Source organism: Tympanuchus pallidicinctus, unplaced genomic scaffold (assembly GCF_026119805.1).
Source record: "Tympanuchus pallidicinctus isolate F22 unplaced genomic scaffold, pur_lepc_1.0 scaffold15, whole genome shotgun sequence".
Classification (NCBI taxonomy): domain Eukaryota; kingdom Metazoa; phylum Chordata; class Aves; order Galliformes; family Phasianidae; genus Tympanuchus; species Tympanuchus pallidicinctus.
The window spans coordinates 1494525-1516689 of NW_026294669.1; the positions used below are offsets into that span (position 1 = coordinate 1494525).

A 22165-nucleotide genomic window follows, 5' to 3' on the forward strand; every position below is an offset into this window, starting at 1 on the left:
TGGGTGAAAAGTCTTCTGTTTGCAACACAGGTAAATCCTTGCCAGAAGGATGGGGCAGGAGAGCAGCTGTGGGCAGCCTGCTGTGGGAACCTGACTGCTGCAGCCCTCCCTGCCTGCCTCCCTGTGTTCCTGTGTGCTGCAGCACAGGGAGCGAGCAGCTCAACTTCATAGCCATGCTGATGAGCTGCTCTTATTGGGAATCACTGCTTGTTACCTTCAGTTGAATATAAGGTAGACTTGGGGTGCTGGAGAACCTTGCTGTGCACCGGTTGTTAACCAATAAATTGCAAACCAACATGGGAAATAGAAGAGAATGATCTCAGAGAAAAAGGTAATACACTGATTATACAGAAAACAAATATCCTGCTCTAAAGTGTGATTGAATTGCACATCCTAAGAAGGAACTATAACCGCTTAGTGCTTATTAGAGCTTTTCAGGGAAACAAATGAACCAGAAAGCAATTTGTAACTCAAAGTAAGAGTAAATCCTTGTACTGTGGAGATGCCTTCTGCCAAAGCTGTGAGTGGACGTTAAAACAGTCTGCAGGGAGCATAGTGCACCTGGGACTTGTGCTGTTAGTAGGCAGCAATTACTGCACTGCATCATTTCCTTACAGCCCCTTCTGGAGTCACTGGCCCTGCTGGGCTGGTTTCAGGTCAATTCAGGCTACAAATGTGAATTGTACAAAGCCAATGGAATGGGTCCAGAGGAGGGCCACTGGGATGGTCGGAGGGCTGGAGCACCTCTCCTATGAGAAAAGGTTGAGGGAACTGGGCTTGTTTAGCCTAGAAAAGAGAAAGCTGCAGGGAGACCTCATGGTGGCCTTCCAGTATTTGAAGGGAATGTAGAAACAGGAGGGGGAACGGCTGTTTGTGAGGGTGGACAGTGATAGGACAAGGGGAATGGTTTTAAACCGAGACGGGGGAGGTTTAGGCTGGATATGAGGAGGAAGTTTTTCACACACAGGGTGGTGAGGCACTGGCACAGGCTGCCCAAGGAGGCTGTGGATGCCCCATCCCTGCAGGCATTCAAGGCCAGGCTGGATGTGGCTCTGGGTGACCCTGCACACAGCAGGGGGTTGGAACTGGGTGAGCACTGTGCTCCTTTGCAACCCAGGCCATTCTGTGATTCATTTTCTGGACAGTATCTTGGGAGGTCAGCCACACTTACTGAGCAATGCTTAAAGCATCCTTGCTAGAACCAATTTAGTGATTTAAGCGAATTCAGAAATAATGTTAATTTAGTCCTCAACATCCCTGACCCACATCCGTGTTTGATGAAGAAACCAGGCTGCCTCATTTCATCCAAGGACTTAAAAAAGCCACCTCTGGCGTGAGAGGAAGAGCGGCATTCAGCCCGTCGTGCTTCGGGCCCTCAACGGGCTGTGCTCGTTCTGCACGGAGCCCGCGGTGCAGCTCCGTGAGTGCGCTGCTGCCGTGAGGGTCCCAGCGGGTGCCTGGGGAAAGCGATCGTAACCTCTGAATGGAAACAAACTCATTACCGTGCTGGAGAAGTTTGGGTGCTGCTCCCAGCTTCTCGCTTGCTGCCTTTCCTGGCTGCTCGGAAGCTTTTTTTCCAAGCCAGCTGTGTCCCAAACCTCCCGCTGCAGCGGTGTGTTCTCGTCCATCTCCGTGCGAGGCGCGGTACGGCACGGCAGCGGGAAACGGGGAATCCAGCTCCCACTCCCCAGCTTTCCAGTTGGACAGCAGACGGCTCGCTTCACCTCTCGGTTTATCTTTGTCTCCTGAAAGCGCGAACGGGAGCTGCCGCCGCTCGCACCAATGGGCCCGCAGCTCCTCGTAGGGATCTCGAAGCGGGGCTCGCGCCCCTCCCCGAGGAGCCGCGCCGAGGAGCGCCGAGTTGGCCGCCGGCTGTCCGGCTGGGACGCGGGACCGAGCCGCGCCGATCTCTCCCCCCTCGCCTCCCCGGCACCGCCTCGGGGCCGCCCCGCGCCTCCCAGGTGCCGCCGCCCCCCGCCCCGCTCCTCCTTCTCCCCTCCCTCCGCCCTCTCCCTTCGCTCCCCGCACTCTCTCCCCGGCAGCGCTGAGGTTCGGGGCCGCCGCCGATCCTCGCCGTTATGGCCGCGGTGGGTGCAGCTGCGGGGGGCGGCGGGGCGGGCGGGGAGGGAGGCACGCGACCTTCACGTCTCCGCTTTCCCCGGCGCAGGTGACGAGGGGCACGGCCACGCGCCGCAGCCGGCTGAAGCGCTCGGACGGCAGCACCACCTCCACCAGCTTCATCCTGCGGCAGGTGAGGGGCGATGGAGGCGGGGGGCGGCGTTTCCAACCGGGGGAGCGGAGCCGACCGAGCCGGGCCGGGCCGCGTCCGCGCGTTGCCGTCGTCTTGGGTGGGGGGGACGGCGTGTGCGAGCGGCGGTGCCCCGGGGGCGGCTCCCGTGGGGCCGAAGGCCTCGGAAGCGGCTCTGTGCTGCGCGGTGTCGGAGCGTCGCTCGCTTTGCAAGTCCGAGAGGTGAAACGTTTCTCGAAGCGTGAGGCCGCGCTCGTGCTGTGCCGTGAGCCGCCCGGCCCCGCTTCACGGGAGAGGGGGAAGCGCTGCACGTGGAGCTGCTGAGCCTCGGAGCGAGGAGGGACGCGAGGTTGGCTTTCACGGCGTCCAACGCCTCGTCTGCGACCGGAGTGCGTCGAAAGGTCGCCGGCACTTTGAGCTTAGGACGCACCGCTGTCAGAACTGCGCGGAGACCACGAGCGGCTCGCGCTGTGCTCCTGCAGGGAGGGAGGCGGCGTTGTGTGAGGGCTGTTCCGTGCCCAGGAGCCGCCGTGGCTTCCAGGGCTCCGAGCTCAGCGCTTCAGGTCCCGGTGTGCACGCCGTGCTCAGCCCGTGCACGTGGCAGCGTCGGGCTCGCGTAGCAGTGTGTGTCTGTGTGAAAATACACCGGTAGGTCAGAAGGAGGGCAGCTGTGATCCTGAACTTCAGTCCTGGAAAAATGACGGCTTGCTTGTTTTAGTCGCTTTCTAAGATGACTTTTCAGCCCGCAGAGATTTGGGCAGCGCTGCCCCTCGGTGTCCCTGCAGCCCTGCGAAGCAGGCAGGCGCAGTAGTGCTCTTAGCGGGATCTGTAGGAAGATCTCGTTGGGATTGTGTGAGCTGCACACCGAAAATAACTGCTGGGCTCCCTCCCACCTCCGTGCCGAGGGAGCAGAGCGGAGGAGCTGCCTCCAAGGAGCGCTCAGGTAAGGTCACAGCAGCTCTCCCTGTGTGTTGAACAGCAGGCTCCTCTCCAAGCAGCAGTTCCACTCCTCACAGCCACGTGCAGCTGCTCTGTAGTGCAGGAGCCCTTTGCATCCCGTGTTCTTGCTGTGGGATTTCAGCTGTGTGCCGAACAGTCCCAGCTGAGCTGTGTGTGCTGTCCGTGTGCGGTTCCTCTGCTAACAGCCCGGCTTTGGGGGCATGGGGGGAAAAGTGTCCTAACAGGGATTGCCTTCAAGTAATGCTCTGCTGTATGCATGTATTGTTTCCCTTAAAGAGAAGGACAATTCAGTGGGAACTGTTAATATCTCTTGAAGACTTTCAGTCTGTTTTGGATCTTGCATGTTTTGAGCTGTGACTTAGTTTTACGCTACCAAAGGAAGTTCTGTCGTCACTTTCCTTTTGCATAAAGGGACAGATGCACGAATCCCCCAGGCTTAAACTCTCTACACAACTTTTCTTTATGTTGTGTTTAATTACTGGTTTAAGTTCATCAGTAAGTTTAATTTACAAGAGGATAATTGCGTGGACAAGCTTGTGAGTTGGCACTGCTGTCAGCACCACGTGGCAGTATCACGGGTGTCACTTTGAGCTGTGTGTGTCAGCGGTGGCAGAGCTGTGGGCCTCCAGCACTGGGCTTCATCAGCCCCACACAGAAGCAGGGTTACGTGTGATGTGTATAGGATGCCTCTTGTGAATGAGGACAGAAAGGACCTTTTTGGACTTGGAAGGCAGCGCAGTAAGTGTGGATATCTGGCAGTGCCTACATGCTGGCACTGCGGCTCTGGGCAGTGTGTGATGTGTGGCCAGCTCCAGGGCCACACAGTGTAAGGATCCATGGGGGGAAGTGTGGAAGTCACATCGTGCCACCAGTAACCATCAGTTCAAGTGCAGATTCGTTGGCAGTCCTGGAGCAGTGGCCCAGAGCTGGGGCTGTTCTGTGGGCCCTGAACAAGGCTGGCTGTGCAACACCACTCCTCTGACAGCCGTGCTGGTGCTGCTCGGTTGTGTTTCAGAAGCCCTTGAGGGACAGAAGTCAATTATCAGTCTGGTGGAGTAAGGGAATAAGTAGGCCAGCTGAAAACATATGCTTATAATTTTGCAGATGCTGGAATAATAGTTTACTGGTTTTTTTTTTCCCTCCAAGACTTTGTTTCCACCTCTTATTTCAACTTGTAACGCGGTTTGTTTGCTTGTTGGTTTGACTTCGGGTATCTTAATTTCTATTACCTGCCATTTTCAAATGGAATTTATTTGGTTGAGTAAAGGTAAGCAACAACAGCAGTAGCACAAAGGTAACGTTACAGCTCTGCTTCCTGTGCAATGCAAGTGCCCAGTAGGTGTGCTATGGTGTTGGTGCAGGGCAGAGGCAGGAGTGTGTGCCCGGAGTCGTTAAAGCCTTTTGGAATGCCTTAATGCAATCTGGGAGGAAAAAACTCATGGTAAATGGCTGTATCTGTGTTACTGGACTAGGAGTCCTCAGGGATACCAGTGTCTGAAGCAGAGACTTTGATAGTCGGAGATGAGGGCTCTGCAGGAGAATGTGAGGCCCCGTCCCTTCCCCCTCTGCTGCCCTAAATGCAGCCCTGCCTGGGGGGCTGCTCTGCCCTGGGGCACAAAATGCTCACCTGTGTCTTCTCCTCCAAGGTCTGTGCTCCGTCTGCCCTCCTTTGTAGAGATGTCGGATTGAGTCTCATGAGCTGAAGGATGGGTGGGTGGGTTTCCTCTTTGATGGAGAGGTGTCAGTTTTGAATAGCTCAGCTTTCGAAGATGCAACTAAAATTGAAGTCTGGCTGCAAACCTCTTGTTCTATAAAAGCCTGGTCGTGTGCCCAGTTGCCTCTAATTGCAAATGCCTCGGTGATTAGGTGCTTGAAGTGAAACACGGGGCTGTGTGCACCTGAATAGCAGCAGGGCCTGGTGCTGAAGTCTGCCTGACTGTCTTGAAACACTTAGAAATTCCTCTGAGCTTTTGCCAGAGTCTTCAAGTAGAGAATCTGTGTCCACTTCAAGCATGTTTAACTTCACATAAAATGGCATTAAGAAGTGCAGTTTGTTTTATGGAAGTCTTTTTGCTGATCATTTTTTAGAGACGGTTGGAGTTAAAGTCAGTTTTCAGGCTTTTCTTTTCACTCGCTGTTGCATCTCTGGCTGTGGTTGTGCTCACTACTTTTTCATCTGCAATACATAGAGGAGAAGAAAGCAAGTCTTTGTGTTATTCGAGCACTTCTCAAGCCATGGCAATGATTTAAACAAAGAATGACATTCTAGCCCCTCCCCTCCTTCCAAAAGAAAAGAAAAGAAAAATCAAAAGAGCTTTGTGACTTTGTTTTCAGGTCAGTTTTTCCAGCCTCTCAATGTAGGATTATGCTGTCCCCTCTGCAGGACCGAGGGGTGCACTCAGGTTGGTTGTTGGCATCTGTGTTCAGTTGTCTTCTGTTTTTTTCAAGACAAAATTGCTTGCATATCAGATTTGGAAAGATGGGTTGGTGATGATACACACTGAACAGGCTGCCCAAGGAGGCTGTGGATGCCCCATCCCTGCAGGCATTCAAGGCCAGGCTGGATGTGGCTCTGGGCAGCCTGGGCTGCTGGTTGGTGACCTGCACACAGCAGGGGGTTGGAACTGGATGAGCACTGTGCTTCTTTGCAACCCAGGCCATGCTGTGACAATGAGTTGTTGCTCCTCTGACCTTCAGATAGCAGAAGCAGGAGGCACTGAGTAGTGTTGTCCAAGCCAGCCAGATGTGCAACAAGCCAGGCGTTCCTCAAAATCAAGTGCTGATGAGGGTGATAAAATGTGTATCTGCAAAGGAGCAGGTTAGAAATTCAGTAATTTACAGGATGAGCTCAATTCTACGATGAGTCATTAATTTCTAAAATATAACTTACTGCAGAATATGATTATTCCTTAGACAGAGGGCTGGATCATTATTTTTTTTACACGGCATTTAGCAACCCGTTAGGCATTTGACAGGTGAATAAAAGATTCAGCCCTTTGCCCAAAGAACAGCAGCTTTGATGGCAGCACAGAATTGCTGTAAACTCACCTCTGTTCTTAAACCAGCGCAGTTAAATGGTACAACAGTTACATCTTTTGGGTCAAACCACCCTTACAACCAGTTGGCTTTGGCTTAACCTAAACCTGTAGGCTTGCAGAGGGCAAAACTATCACAAGTAAATTTCTACAGAGCATCTTGGTCTGTAACGTACCAACATCCATCTGACTTTGAGGCTGGTTTGGGGTCTTCTCTTGTGTGCAGCACCATCAGGTGGTGTAGGAAAGTGCTGTGAACTTTGGAGATGTTGGTAGGTGTCCTCTGCTGATATCGTCACGGCCTGTGCTTTGTTTGCAATGGAAGGGATAGCTTGGAATCGTAGAATCACTGGAGCTGGGAGAGATCTTGATGACCATGAAGTCCAACCTTTGGACATTGATCTGTCATCGCTGCACCCACCAAACCATGTTCCTCAGTATCTACACACTTCTTGTGGGGATAGCCTGCTTTTGGAGGGCACTGTTGAGGGCATTTGACCCTCAGGAGCCTGTGGGCATCCCTGGCACGATTGGTGTGGGATGGGATGTCTGTGGTGACCTTGGTGAGACAAACAGCCAGGGCTGTTGTTATGAGAAGTGCTGACACCGTGGAGGCTGTCAGACCAAATCAGGCTGTTAGTGCTGCTGGAGGGCTGGGTTTCTGGGTTATATCTGGCAGCTCCCAACCCTGCACTGGCTGGTGACTTTCAGATGACAGCCGCGTCCAGCCTCGCATCCTGCCAGGTGCTGCTGGTGTGGCTTACCTCACACCATGGGATGTGTTGGCGCGTTGATGGTTGCACTGGATGATCTTGTAGGTCTTCTCCAACCTTGGTGATTCTGTACAGCTGAAAGTTGTCCTGGAGTTGCCCTGGGTGCTCTGAGAGGCTCTGTTCCTGTAGGCACCCACATCTGCCTTGTGCTGTCCTTTATGACGGCTGCTTTGATCCCAGCATCCCAAAGTCTTGCCTTGGGTGGGCTGTTCCCTGCATGAGGAGGAGGTGGGTGGGGATGAGCATCGTAAGCAGCAATAGAAGGGAACGCGGATGGATTTTCATGCTGGGGGGGGGAAGAGAAGAATAGGAAATGTGGCTCCTCTCTTTGGCTGTGCCTGCCAGGCTCACTGCTGCTTCTGGAACGTGAGCGGAGCGGCATCGCTCCATGTCACCGGGAAGCTTAATTGAATGTTTCTTAATGCGCTAATTGAATCTCAAATTAAGTTCCCCCTTAGCGTTCCGCTGGAAAAGGGAAAAGGTTTTTTTGTCGTCGTTGTTTGCAAGCAAATACGGATCCTGATTGCGTGGTGTTGAAATAAGTAATAAATAAGAGTCCCCGAATTATCCTCTCTGTTTGTTGGTGTTCAGAGCCCCGGATCAGCCGCCGGGGCGGCTCTGAAATTCTCACTTCAAGACGTGCTCTCCTGTTCTTGGGCAGATGTGCTGACCGGCTTATGGTCTCCGTGGTAACAAGGTTCCGTTTTTAAAATAGCCTCAAGTCGTGCAAGAGAAGTCGGATATTAATAGCAGAGGCAACGTAGGTATGAATAAAAAAATAGGATTTGGCTATTTCTCATCCAAAATTTCCTGTATTTTGGAGTTACCCGTCTCTCTGTGCGGCGTGGGTGTTTGTTGCAATGCATTCTCCTAGCGTGACCCGTGAGATTAATTCTCTTTGCTGTGCAGTGTGCTTGCAGTGCTGTGCTTTCCCTGTTACAGTGGTAGCACTGGGGATGCCAGTAATGTCACAGCGAGCACAGGGTGCTCACAGGTCAGCTCGCAAATCCTTGGCTGTGAAGATGTGTTACTGTGGCACAGGGCTGGGTGTACTGCTGGCACACAGAATCACAGAATGGCCTGGGTCGCAAAGGCCCACAGTGCTCATCCAGTTCCAACCCCCTGCTGTGTGCAGGTCACCAACCAGCAGCCCAGGCTGCCCAGAGCCACATCCAGCCTGGCCTTGAATGCCTGCAGGGATGGGGCATCCACAGCCTCCTTGGGCAACCTGTGCTAGTGCCTCACCACCCTGTGTGTGGAAAAACTTCCTCCTGATATCCAACCCAAACCTGCCCTGTCTCAGTTTAAAACCATTCCCCTTGTCCTATCACTGTCCACCCTCACAAACAGCCGTTCCCTCTCCTGTTCATAGGCTCCCTTCAAGTATTGCCCAGAGCACATTGGCAGCACTGTGCCCATCCGACCTCACTGCCAACTCCAGCCGTGTGGTTACAGCATAGCAATGAGAACTTCAGCCATTTTCCCAGGTTTTGGGGAACTGAAGGCATGTGAGGCTCTGACTGCATGTGCTGTCATGCAGTTTCTATGGACACGGATGGCTTGTGTGCAGTGCAATCTTGATGTGATTGTCTGTGCTGAATGTAGAGGAAGCAGAGATGATTACATGGGACTCCAAACCTGTATTTGTTAAAATATGTTCTGCTGCTCTGCAAAGCATATGGTAGAGACAGAAATAGCTTTTCCCTAAAATTATTAGGCCTCGGGTGACCTGCAGAGTTGGATAAATAGCTCCTTGACTCCTTTCTGCTGGGTTCAGGGCTATGTGGGAAAACCTGATGTGTATAATCTTCAGATTTCTGCTTTTTTTCTGCTTTTCAGAGGTGTGGAAGTAGATCTCTAGCACAATTTGTTACACACAGGTTTGGGTAGGAACTTCAGCCACCTCCGATAGAGTCACAGAATCACTCAGGTTGCAAAAGACCTTAAAGATCATTGAGTCCAACCACAACTTAGCCATACTACCCTAACTAACAGCCCTCTGCTAAATCGTGTCCCTGAGCACCACCCCAGATGCTCACGGTCTGCAGTTGGAGGCTGCTTTTATCACATCTGCCTGTTACCCAGTCGCCTTCTGATGGCTTTTGGCTAATTGATGCAAGATAACTTGAGGTCCTCAAATGAGGTTTCAGGGCTCCTCCTGCAACTAGTTTTGCTTGGTTTGCCTGTGGAAGTTCTTCAGTTCTTGGGTGTTGTAAGCACTTCACATGTCTCTGTGGGTTCCTGTGTGGCCTTAAGCTTACATCCTAACTGCTGTACTTCTGTACAGTACTTCTGTGCTTTGCGTGCTCCCTTGGCTTTGTTCCCTTTGCTTTCCATCAGTGGGTGCTCTCACACCTTTCTTTGGGTGAGAAGAGTTTTGGGAACTCTTCTTACCTTGTGGGTTCGGTGCTATTTTGTCCTATATCAGGTCCTTGATACACGTTATACATATGTGTTCTACTCCAGTTTTTGTGAAGGACTTTTGGAGCCTATGTACCTGGAATGTCATGGCTGGAAGTTTTGTCGTTCCCGAAGAGCAGCTGCCTCTGTAGGATGGGATGACCTGGCAAGCAGTGGAGGGGCCACCACCAGCTCCTGTCTTGTCCCTCTGGGCAGCCGAGGGCGCAGCACTGAGCCACTAAAAGGCTGGTGTCCTCTTAGTTAGGAAAGTTGTTTGGGGACCGAAAGGGCACACAGTGCAAGCCCAGTCCTTACGATCAGATCCTTGTGCCTGGAGGGGCGTTCGTTCCTTAAGTGATTTGTTCCTAGCGACTGAGGCTGAGATTCCCATTAAGAGAAGTTCCATAAGGGGATGTTGTGTTATTATTTTTTTTTCCTCCTCTTTTATTCATCTTAAAATGATAAAAATGACCTCAGCACAAGACATTTCTTAGGGCATAATGACCAGTTGGGGTTAATGGCCCAAGATGCATTAAGCTTCCAGCCGGTCATTAATCTTCAGAGTACTTCTTGGCAGTTACAGCTTAGATATTATATTCCCTTTTTGGTTTTGATGTTTTGGGGTGATGCAGAGGAAAGACTTGGCAGCGAGGTGCTGGAGGCCCATCCCCATAGTTTCCAGCAGGTCCAGGGTGGGCATCGAGTGCCACCAAATGTAAGCAGCTTCTGTGAGAGGTGAAGGCTGTGTTGGAGATGTGAGGAGTGAGGTGGGGTCAGCACGGCTGAGGGGAGGTGGGAGGGCAGGGGCTGGGTGATGGCAAGGGTGCTCATCAAATGAGCAGTGCAACGTGGAGAATTAGAGGAAAGTTTAAAAATTAAAAAGCAAAAGTAAACATGAGTAGAGGAAAAAGGAGAGAGGCATTAGGAGGGGGGAAAGGAGAGAGGGAATAGGAAGAAGGAGAAAGAAGAGGGCAGAATGTGTCCGTAGCTGTCTGCAGAACAAGGAGTATAATAACTAGCAATGTTTGTGGGCTTGTCAGAATGGGGAACTTTTGCACAAAGTTTGTGCAAGTCTTCTACAACTTTATTTATCTTCGCTGATAGAAAAATCTGCTTCCCCTCTTTTCCTTCAAGGAGCTGTTGGCAGTTGGATGTGCCTTACCCATGTTTGCTCATACTGCAGCAGTTCCTCGGGTTTTGTCTCCACTTTGTTTTCCCTTTAGGGTTAGGGACAGAATTGGTAGAAATCCTGGCAAAAAGGAGACAGCAGCAAAGCCAGAGGAACATGCTTTCCTGCAACCAATGGGCCTTCCTAGGTGCCCTCTACAGAGATCTCTTTCTGTTTCTTCAAGGTATTTTTCCAGATCTGGGATGTAGCTTGTGAGACCCCTGCAAAGCAATGAGATTTTCCCCAACATCTTGACTTCAGCTCACACAGTCCTGTTTTCTCAGTGGTAACAACGAAGTTACTCAGTTACTAGGTTACCAGACCTCCAGAAAGCAAAGCAAAGTTTACTTAGTTTGAAAGCCTTGCTGAAAATGATCCTTTGCTGCGTGCCAACCTTGTCAGACACTCATCCAGGTTCCTGCAACGTATTCATGGGATGAACAAAATGCCACACACTTTCCTTTTAGGCTGTGCATTGTCTTGGTCATGGCTCCAAAGCTGTTGCTTTGACCACCTTCATCTGAGAAGAAGGTGGATTTCCGCTCACTGCATTTTGCTGCAGGCTTTTTGCCTCGTCTTGCATCTGCAGTTCAAGGTAAAACCAGCCTGAGTAATTTTCTTAGGGAGCGACAACCCCAGATGTGTGCTGCTCAACAGCACTGAGGGTTTGCATGAATCATTCCGTACAGGCACTTGAATGAAGGTCACACGAAGCCAAGGATCCGATTCCTCTTCAGCAGATGGAGATGTGCACAACTTGAAATGAAGGTGGAGTGAGGGATGGCTGCAGCTGTGTGCCTGGCAGGGAGCATGGGGTGCAGGGCTGCCTGGAGTGAAGGACAGCGGCTCCTCTTCATGCATTGCTGAGTTTGCCCTTTTTTTCAGTGAGAACATGAGTTACAAGTCTCAATGCTGAGCCCCTTAACGCCAGTCCCAAGCTCTGATACAGAAGTGGACGCTCAGGGACACGGGTTCTTTATTCTTTGCTTTACCCGGCAGTCAGGAGGTAGATGGCATTTGCTGTCAAACGTGATTTTCAGAGCCCGACAGTGCATTTAAAAAAAAAAAAATGAAAAAATGAAGTAAGCATTGCTGAGCAGAGCACACCCATCTGTTTGGCTGAACATCCAGGCCTTCCTTCCGAGAGTCTTGATGATGAACTTGCTTCCCGTGATTGATGCTGGAATATCCGTTATGTAGGCAGGAGAGCAGCACGCACATGCTGTGTGCCCCTTCCTGCTCCTGGCCCGGTTAGTTCCTGATGCCTTGTCCTCCTTTGTCAGGCACAGAGGTGCAAACGTGTTACTGATGTCCCTGGTGGATGGATATCTCTGTGCAAGCTTCATGTTCCTTGTTAGTGTCTATCTGCAGCACGGCTTCTTGCTGAGCAAGTGCACCGTTGCCTGCAGTTCCGTGCTTCCCTTCTCCCAGACCTGCTGGAATGGGTACCTGTTCACATCACTGTGTTTGCTCTGCACATCAGATTCTCTTGGCTTTTATCCTTATCTACCCTTTTATCCAGGAGCCAAGGGGCCTTATTTTTTCATTTTAAGCATTTTTCTGCTTTAGAGCATAAACAAGGAACTGAGCTGCTTTCATCCCTCCATGACAAATCACATGGCGCTTTGAACTTCACTATAATGGGTGCCCCATCCCTGCAGGCATTCAAGGCCAGGCTGGATGTGGCTCTGGGCAGCCTGGGCTGCTGGTTGGCGACCTGCACACAGCAGGGGGTTGGAACTGGATGAGCACGGTGCTCCTTTGCAACCCAGGCCATTCTACAATAACCTTGTGCTTTGGGCCCTCTCTGCACTTAGTGCTGCTGGTTTAGAAGCACTTCTGTATTCTGTCATCAACTGTGGTTATCAAAAATGAAATAACAGTGGGAGGTCACCACGTAATGGCCCTCCTACTGAAAAATATTTCCCTTTCCAGTTGTCTTGGACCAGGAGCTCCTGTCAAACCTGCAGCCGTTTCACCATTACGTCCTTTGCTCCCATTTGCAGATGATCCTGTTTTCCACGATTGTTAAATGAGAGGTTACCGCTTACATGGGGGAAAAACAGGAGTGTGATGAATTACAAGGCAGTGTAATTTATGCAGAAGCAGCGTGGGGGAAATTGCGGCCCACTCTTGTTCCGCATCAATTATGCATGTACCTCCTTGAAAATAGCTACAGAGGGTGTTGGGATTTTTTTGGCTAATGAATCATGCCCTAAATTCCTACAGTACATACATTGACTCAAACGTCTCCCTTTGGCCCCACCTTTATTTTTAGCTCATCTGTACACTTGTGCTGAACACGCAGCTCCGGATGTTCCCTTGCTTCTCTCACGGCAGTCCTGCTCACCACAGACCCTGTTTTAAGAAGGGGTTTATAGAATCACAGGATGCCCTGGGTTGCAAAGGCCCACAATGCTCATCCAGTTCCAACCCCCTGCTGTGTGCAGGTCGCCAACCAGCAGCCCAGGCTGCCCAGAGCCACATCCAGCCTGGCCTGGAATGCCTGCAGGGATGGGGCATCCACAGCCTCCTTGGGCAACCTGTGCCAGTGCCTCACCACCCTCTGTGTGAAAAACTTCCTCCTAATATCCAACCTCAACCTCCCATCTTAGTTTAAAACCATCCCCCTTGTCCTATCACTGTCTGCCCTCACAAACAGCCGTTCCCCTCCTGTTCATACACTCCCTTCGAGTACTGGAAGGCCACCATGAGATCTCCCCTCAGCCTTCTCTTTTCCAGGCTAGACAAGCCCAGTTCCCTCAACCCTAATAACACAGTATATCCCCCTTCCGCCATAGTCAGTAAAATTGAAGTTTGCTGCCCCTGCACATCTCCATTTTGCTAAATGAAGAAAAACCAATTGTGGGAATGGCACCAAAGGCAATTTGGATTGCAACAGGAAAATGAAAAATGAACGGCCCGCTGGGGACCATGTATGACAGCAGTTGACCCTTTGCATTTCCTCATGTTGCAGTGAAAAGGAGCTTTTGTGCAGCCTGCCCTGCCAGATAGCACCGGGCTGATGAGGCCTTCTGTTGCTAATTGGTGTGCTAATAATAGTTCTGGATGTTACAGCTCAGCCTTTAAGGGCTCCGTGTGGATGGATAATGCACTGCGTTAGCAGGCAGTGAGCAATCCCCTTTTGGGGCAGTTTGCTCCAAGGAGCAGCAGCATCGCATTTACCAATACACAATGTAAACTACTTAACCTCTCTCTTGTCAGGACGTGTCTTCAGAGCTCAGATGATTGCTGGACTTTATTTCTGGATTCTTTCCATTTTTTGGCATCTGTCCCCAACGTGGGTAATAGAAGATGGCACATCCAGCAGCGCCTGCAGCAAGGTCACTCAGCATCTCTCCGATGGCCACTCGATGCTCTTTTGTTGTTGTCTGGGTTTATTTTGGTTCTGCTCAGGCCCCAAGGGCTGCGTTTCCCTCGTTAATGCACAGCAATGTGCTCTGACTGCTCTGCCAGCCTTTTCCACTCCCCCGTTTCTCCCCCAGTGCTGCTTTATTTTGGAGTTTGTTGGGGCCGTGCTGCTTTGTGCCCTTGGAAGCTTTGTCTCCCCTAGGCCTGACATTCATATTAAGCAATCTCGTGAAAGCTCAGGGCTATTGATTAAGCATTTTGTAATCTCTTTAATACAGACTATTGATTTTTGGCAGATCAGTCCTTTTATTAAAATATCATACAAATTCCAGTCTGGTAGATTTGGAAGAGAACCGTATCAACTTGTTTTTATATGTTGCCCAGTGAAAGCCGTCTCAAGTCTGATCTACTTTCACTGCAGCTATTATTTACATTATTTTGCTCACTCTCTTCACTTTTTCCACAATCATGTTCTGTATTAGGCTCCCCAGGATGTTTTTTGGAGACCATTGCAGGTTAAACGATGACACGTTGCTACCTTACTCTTAGACCTATGGCAGTTCTAGTGGTTGCCCAAGGAGGCTGTGGATGCCCCATCCCTGCAGGCATTCAAGGCCAGGCTGGATGTGGCTCTGGGCAGCCTGGGCTGCTGGTTGGTGACCTGCACACAGCAGGGGTTGGAACTGGATGAGCACTGTGCTCCAAACTCCTCTGTGCAGACCTGCCAGCTGTGCAGTCCTGGTATTTTGGGAAGATAAATGTTATTTAATTCCATGGGAATTAAGTATCTGATCCTGGGAAGATAGGTACAGTGTTTTGGATGAGACTTGTAGGCTTCTGAGCTGACCATTTCTGTAGAAAGTCACAAATTATTACCCTTCCTACATTTTAAAAGCCTTTTTTCATAGATTTTTTCCTCTGAGCTCCAGGCAGACCCTTTGCTCTGCTGTTGGTTTCTGATAGGGAAGCGTGGATGAAGCTGCTCAGGGTCACTGTTTGGTCAGCACTTAGAAGACAACGGGTTGGGCTTTCCTGCACCACTAAGAAGCTCTTCTAGAATTACTAAGAGGTGTTTTGTCACTTACGAAACACACGATTCTCACTTCTTCACTGTCTTACTGAAGTTCATGCAAAAATGCGTTTCCAGCGGCTCGGAACTGAGCTGCGCCGCTCGGAGCTGGAAGTGTTGCAGTTCATGGAGGCGCCGCACGGTGGCGCTGTTCCCCCGAGCGCCGCCGCAGTTCCGCGCTCCGCGGCGCAGCGTTTGCCTGGAGTGGAATTGCATCTCATGCGTTCAGAAGCAAAGTGCGTGCTATCGGACCGCAAATGAACGTGTAATTTGTCATCAGACCTCTCGATATGGAGCTCGTAAAAGCAAAGAGTGCAGATGCAGAAGTTGTTTTGCTCCAGGCACTGTGATGTGCCCGGATACTCAGCTATCTGCTGGGCGAGGCAGGGCAGGTCTGCAAGGTACGATGTCGTTACTGAGATCTGGAGTTCCATAAGTTTAAAGCAGATTTGTAAAACGATCAACTCTGGCTGAATTAAATTATTAAAGAGAAAAAGAAAAAACTGGAAGAGGAAACCAGATTTCCTGCTGGAAATGAGGCTGTTTGTGCTGTTTTGGCAATGCAAAGTAGTGAGGAATGAAACGAAAGAGCAAACAAAACACAAAGGCAGTCCTGGAAGCGTAACTTTCACAGCAGGCAGAGCGCCCAGCTGGCCGTGTGCTGCACTAAGGGGTCTTTAGTTGGGGAAAGGAGGTTGTTCACAGCGTGCTGTGCTCATAGAATGATTCATAGAATGGCCTGGGTTGCAAAGGCCCACAATGCTCATCCAGTTCCAACCCCTGCTGTGTGCAGGTCGCCAACCAGCAGCCCAGGCTGCCCAGAGCCACATCCAGCCTGGCCTTGAATGCCTGCAGGGATGGGGCATCCACAGCCTCCTTGGGCAGATGTTTGGCTCACACTCAGATGTTTGGCTGTGTGCTCCGGGTCAGGATTGTGGCATAGGTTGTTTTGGTTTGTCTGCTGTGTCCTATTTTTTGTTGTTATTATTGTTTTTAATCCAAGCTTGCTGGGCCCTGGGCAGTGCACGTGGAAGATGGCAGAGGAGAACATCTCCTGGTGTTAGATGATCATTAGATCCTGTGCTTCACGAAAGCTCCAGCCACTGCAAGCAATAGTAAGATAGTATGGAGCTGTGTGCCCAAAACTGCAGCAATTATGACGACACAAATTCATTCTGGGTTCTGCTGATTACCATGGTAACCTACATCCAAAATAGCAGCATGAGGCCACGCAGCAGAAGGGAAACGGGGTTTTGTCCCTTATTAACTGATGCACGCTATAAATTTTAGCAGAGGAATCCTTAAAATGGAGGCATGGCCCTTTTTAGTTGCTGTCGTGTCCCAGCTCCACGTGTCTGACCTTCTGCTTTGCATGTGATGTGCTGTGTATTCATATTGCTGACTAACAGCAATTGGTGAGGGAGGACAGTGGCTGCTGCCAGCAGAATTCCCAGCTCAGAGGATGGCCTATTTGGGGGGCATGGTGAAGGCAGAGCTGTTCAGCTGTCCTGTAGCATCCCTGGGGCTGGGATACTTGGGCTGTGTGATGGGTAGCACAGGAGGATCCCATGCCTGTGTCATCTTGGAGGCCGTGGCTACAACAGGAGCTGAAGGAGTTGGGCTGAGCACAGCAAAAGCAGACAATGCTTTGAAACAGATGGGGAAGAAATGAATTATTCGAGGTGTAGGAGAATGGGAAGGATGTGACGGCACGAAAAAGGACGAACTGAATGGGTGCATGCTGTGGGTTTCTGTTTCTCTGTGATCAGTGAAGTGGAGCAGGAGTGCTTTCTGTCTTTCACGTCCTCCTGTTGCTTCACTTGGCAGTGTGTTTGCAGCAGTACGGAGGGAGGTTGTGTGAGCAGTGCTGTTTGAGGTGCTGGATGCCCGGAAAACATTCTGTGAGGTTGACATGTAGTTATGAGAATGCAGTGCACAAAGCCTTTAACAATTTGCTTTTGCACCATGTCTCCAGCACTTGATACATGAAGTTGAAGCTCAGTGTGTTTGCCTGGAACACAGGAGTGGAGGCTGCTTTGTTTGTACTGTAGAACCTGGCTGAAACCACACAGTGCTCCTCTTGCAAAGAGGCTCTTGAAATGCTTGCTGAAGGGATGATAGAGCTTTGCTTAATGAATGATAATGATAATGAATGAAGCATGCAGCTATTTTCCCATGGTGCATGTAGTCAGTGGTGCCACTTCCTCGCTCCATAAGGTCATTGCAGGTGATTTCATGGCTCAGCAATGCCAGAAGCAAGCCAGCAGCTGGGTGTCCTGGCAGTGACCACAGCTTCCCACCAAACTCTGCAGGGACCAAAGGCCTCATTACCTCTTGTGAAACAAGATGGCACAGCACACGAGATCTCCCTGGTGCCACCAATGCCTGTCATTGCTCATTCAAGGGACTTACGAGTGCAAAGTACCTGTGAGGATAATACTGGCACCTGAGGACACCCTGAGGCTGCTTGCTATTTGTGCTTGGCAGACCATGCCTATGGCTCCTGCTACAATAAAAGCTTTTCTGGAAATGGTTCTTCTCAGTTTCCGAAAATGGATGCATTACTTTGCATTATGGACATGAGCAGGACGGAAGAACCTTATGGGACCTGATGGCTGTTAATGCTCCAGGGAAGAGCAAAAGTTAGTGTAGGTAGAAGGAATATGTTCATTACCCTGTACCACAGATCATTTAAGATAAAGGCATTTGTGTCTGTTTTAGGATCTGCACAGAACTGGAGACGTTTGGTATTTTAAGGAAACATTTCCATGAATGTGTCAGAGCCATCACGCTTCACCTATTGAGTCACATTCACAAGTTCAGGGCAGCATTCAGCTCTCTGCCATTCCTTTGTCACCTGGGCCCTTGCCACCTACATTCCCACCCCAAGGTTCAAGTTGGTTCTTCAAAAGGTGAATAAAAGTGAATAATGCTGACTTTGCTGTGTAAGGAGCTGTGGGCTTTTGGGTTTGATGGGGAGCAGAGGTGTGTGTGTGTGTGTGGGAAGGAAAGGGTCCGCTGACAAAAGAAGCTATTTGATCTTTAATGCTTGCTTCCTGCTGCTATGAAAAACTTCTGTGAAAGTCTTTTTTTTTCATCACTAAGTCTGTAAGTTGCAATACTGAGCATTAAGTGCCTCACTGCAAGAATCCTAGAATGGCCTGGGTTGCAAAGGACCACAGTGCTCATCCAGTTCCAACCCCTGCTGTGTGCAGGTCACCAACCAGCAGCCCAGGCTGCCCAGAGCCACATCCAGCCTGGCCTTGAATGCCTGCAGGGAAGATACTGCATGTTCTCACCTGCCTGAAAAATCGCTTCCAATTCTGGAGTTGGTACTGCCTGTCTGTATTGCTGTTTCAACATATCCCTGCAGGGAATTTTACTTAAATACTTAATTATGCTGCTTCCTGCAAAGCACTTGCATCTCATTACGTTCAAGAAGTCACAGCAGCGAGAAGAGGCGTGAGTGATGCACCACCAGCCAAGGAGGCAGGATGGGACAAGGATGCAGTCTGCCTGCAGTGGGAAGGCAGCCTGGGGAGCAGCTGGGTACGTGGTACATCACATTAATCATCCTGAAATCCTCCTCCTCTTTGGCCAGCCGCTGTCCCGCTCCTGGTCGGGGCAGGGAACCCATGGAAGGGATTTGACAGCTTATAAACGTGGGCAGGAACTAAAACGCTCATCAGCTGCAAAGATGCAGTTGGAAGGTGAGTGGCCTGAGGTGCGATTGAGCAGATGGACAGTAAGAGAAAGGGAGGGAAAGCCTCGTCACAAAGGGAAGCATAAGGTGTGTGTTATGTTTTTCTGAACAGCATCGGTCTTCTTTAAAGCAGTACTCCATGGAAGTGCCGTTTAATGCTCTGCATCTTGTCTTTTTGTTCAAATGGTTAGGAAAACAGAAAGTTTCAGTGAGGTTTGTCCTCATGAGCTGTGCATGTATGAAAGGAACAGGTATCTTCAGTTAGCTTTCCTTGGGGTGCTTTGGGTGTGAGGAGCTCTTCCCACAAAGCAGAGGATGAAGGTCTCTGAGCTGAGCTCCAATGGCAGCTGTGGGCAGCATTTGGCTGCTGAAGATGGTTAACCTTTGCTCCTGGAGGAGAGGGAGGTTGAGGACTTGTCTTTTCCTTGATGTCTTCAAGTTCAAAGCAAATGCCTCCCTGGGAACTGCTGTGACCCTAGTGGCAGTTATTGTTCTAACACAAAATCACAGGTCTCTGTAAAGGCAGTGGTGCATGGGTGGAATTCTTTGGCCTACAGCTTGACAGTCAAAGCAGCACAAATAGCATGGGCTCTTGTACCACCAGAGCCTGAAAGCAGCTCTGAAAGCAGGGGTTTCCCAGGGCTGAGGGTGAGCCAGGTGAGCAACGAGTGAAAGCTGCTCAGGTGCTCCGTGTGCACAGCGTGAGGCAGAAATCTGATTCTGCCATTATTTTCTGCTGAACCAAGAGGTGGCAGCAAGATTCACTGCTAAGACATTTGCTGTGTTCCTGTAGAGTAACGTTCTGTAGCAGTAATGAGGGGTCAGCCCTAATTTTACTCAGTCTGAACTGGAGCCAGATGAGTTTTTCGTCTCTGCAGAGGTGTCGTGGTTGCAGTATTCACATCAATGACTGACTCCATATTTTAAAGAGAAGCTTTATAAGTTTTTCACTCTCTCGTGTATTTTAAAATTCAGATTTCTTCTACAGTTTGGATAAATATTTTCTCCTACCAGTTTTGAGGGTTTTTTTTAACCATTTAATTCTGTGCTTCCTCATCCAGATGGTAGAGGTGGCAGAGATGCAGTTATTTATTATTCTCTACACTTCCAACTATAATATTCTGTTTTCCACTTGTAAATTGGTCAAGCTTAGCTAGTCAAGCTGAATTTTTCCCTGCTCACTCCCAGAAGACTTTATTTTGTGGGAAAACTTTGTTATTGTAATGGTCTGCTTTGGACCATAGCAAATACTGAGCCCTAAATACTGGTCTTTCTCTGTTTATTCTTGCTTTTTGTTTCCTGTCTCTTGGGCAGTTTTACATATGAGATGTAACATTCCTTTCAGCAATCTATTTAGGCATTTTCTTTCTTATTTTTAAAGTGGTCTCCGTAAGGATCTTGTCAAAGGCTGGAATCAACTAACCATCCTGTATCTTTCAATGCATGCCTGTAGGATTTGAGAGATGAGGGATGATGCGTATCTAACAACTGCATGAAAGAGGCAGGGGAAAAAGAGTAGGGTTGGTATAAATGTTCATACCATCAGAAATTATGTGGTCTGATCAAGCTTCTGGATGACACCCAAGCTTTCAGACTGGCATCTTAACACCGTGAGCATTGGTGCTTTGCTACCAACTGGGGATGTTAAAGGCTTACGGATGAATTCAGACATCTTTGCTTGGAAGCTGAGGAACAGATTCTATTCTATTTTAGTAGCTCCTCATGCATCAACCCTCTTTATACACAGGGCTTTTCATACCTGTACCTTGCGTTGCCGCAAGGATTTCTATAATTACCATTGTTCTCTTTTGTAAGGAAGAATCAAAGGTATTTTTAGTGCTCCCTACAGCCCCTGGTTTGTACAAGGACTCGCACAGCCTGCTGCCATGCAGAGCACTTGGGGGTGCCACAGGAATTGGAATCACAGAACCAGTAAGGTTAGAAATGCTTCTAGGATCCCCAACCCATCCCACCATGCCCACTGCTCACATCCCCACAGCTCTGGGACACCCCCAGGGATGGTGACCCCCGCTCCATGAGCAGCTGTGCCAATAGCTGAACCTCTCCTGGAGCAACCTGAGGCCGTTCCCTCTCATCCTATCACTGGTTAAGGGAGAGCTGCAAGTGTCTGTCGCCCTGCATGCAGATGACTCCACATCCTGGGTTCTGCCTGCCTTTCTCTGCTGGTGCTGAGCACCCCTGGGCTCACACCAAACTGGGATCTCTATGCAGATCGATCTGCTCAGAGGTGTGGGCTGGGAGGAAGAGGGGCTGTGTGGCTGCTCTGCACCTCTCAAAATGAAGCATGTAAGGAATATGCTTTAGGATTCTTCTACTGGCTTATGTGTTCCAGGAGAGTCCCATGATGACGATGAGCAGCCATCGTTTTCAAGACTTCTTGCACAGACTTTTTCTGCTTTAGGATGGCGAGAGTGTCCCAAATTGATCATTTCACGGGGCAGATGAGCAAAGGTCTCTCGGAGACTGTAGAGGCAAGAGCTCCTCTTACTTAAATAGGCACTAAAATCTTTGTATCTTTTCTCCACTCTGTTCTCAGCGGTCCTGAGTAAATATTTAAAGACAATGGGTTGGATGAGTGGCTGCCCATGCATTGATCTGTTGTTTCTGCATCAGCTTCTCCGTTTGGATGGGTGTCATGGAAATCTGCTGAAATGAACTGAAGCTTCTTCCCACAGTCCCTTGCTGTGAAATTCAAAATGCTGTCTTGCAGTATGGTAATGGGATTATAAAGCATAAGGAGATGCAGTAAAATCAACAGGCTAATCAAGCCATCCCTGTCAAATCCCAAGGAGAAGCAGCAAAGTACAGATAACGTTCTGTCAGTTTGCCTGGCTTAATGTATTTTTCCCTTTAACTCCCTAGCAGGAACAACAGAAGTGCTCCTTAGCTTTAGGACTAAAAGCTCTTTGGCTGACTCCTCTTTATACACCCTTTGTCCTAGTCTAAGCCACCCTAAATGCAAAATAGAAACTGTAGGTTTACTAATTTTTCTAAATGGAAAATTCTCCAGTGAAGTGATGGTTTTTTTTGCAGACATTGGCGGTTCGTTTTTAGCTGGCAAGGCCGTGTTTGTCCATCTCCAACTGCTCAGCCTGGGCCTTGTTTTCTCTAAAGAGTTATTACAGGATATTTGTGATTTATGAGAAATGTATTTCAGTCACATCTGTGTGAACGTTTGCTGAGAGAACTGCAAATATTTGAATGCCTCTGGGAAATTTGCATGTCTGGGAGCTTTCTGGGCTGCACATCTGTTGGAGGGATGTGAACACCACGTTGTCCTGCAGCCTCCCATAGCAGTGGGGCATTCCTTCCCCAGCCCAGGTGGAAACTGCTGAGCTTTTGGCAAGAAGGGCAGTGTTTCAGTGCTGATGAGGCTTTCAGAATGCAGGGGTAACTTCAGCTACTTGGGTGAAGTA

The 22165-nt window shown here is 49.7% G+C and overlaps 1 protein-coding gene and 1 long non-coding RNA gene across 10 annotated transcripts in view; one reads left to right on the plus strand and one right to left on the minus strand.

Moving 5' to 3' along the window:
- LOC128076884 (uncharacterized) overlaps nt 1-5915 on the minus strand; it is a 182699-nt gene extending 176784 nt beyond the window's left edge. Inside the window, exon 1 of the long non-coding RNA XR_008204716.1 lies at nt 5810-5915. This is a non-coding gene — a long non-coding RNA (uncharacterized LOC128076884). The remainder of the gene's footprint in view (nt 1-5809) is intronic.
- The window catches only part of CACNB4 (calcium voltage-gated channel auxiliary subunit beta 4), a 103501-nt gene continuing 83343 nt past the window's right edge, over nt 2008-22165 (plus strand). For all 9 annotated transcript variants that reach the window (XR_008204712.1, XR_008204714.1, XR_008204713.1 and 6 more), the window contains exons 1-2: nt 2008-2087; nt 2168-2251. Coding sequence is in view for 5 of the 9 variants with exons in the window: in XM_052675229.1 (XP_052531189.1) it covers nt 2079-2087; nt 2168-2251 (93 nt within the window). In the remaining 4 variants the exon portion in view is untranslated. The remainder of the gene's footprint in view (nt 2088-2167; nt 2252-22165) is intronic.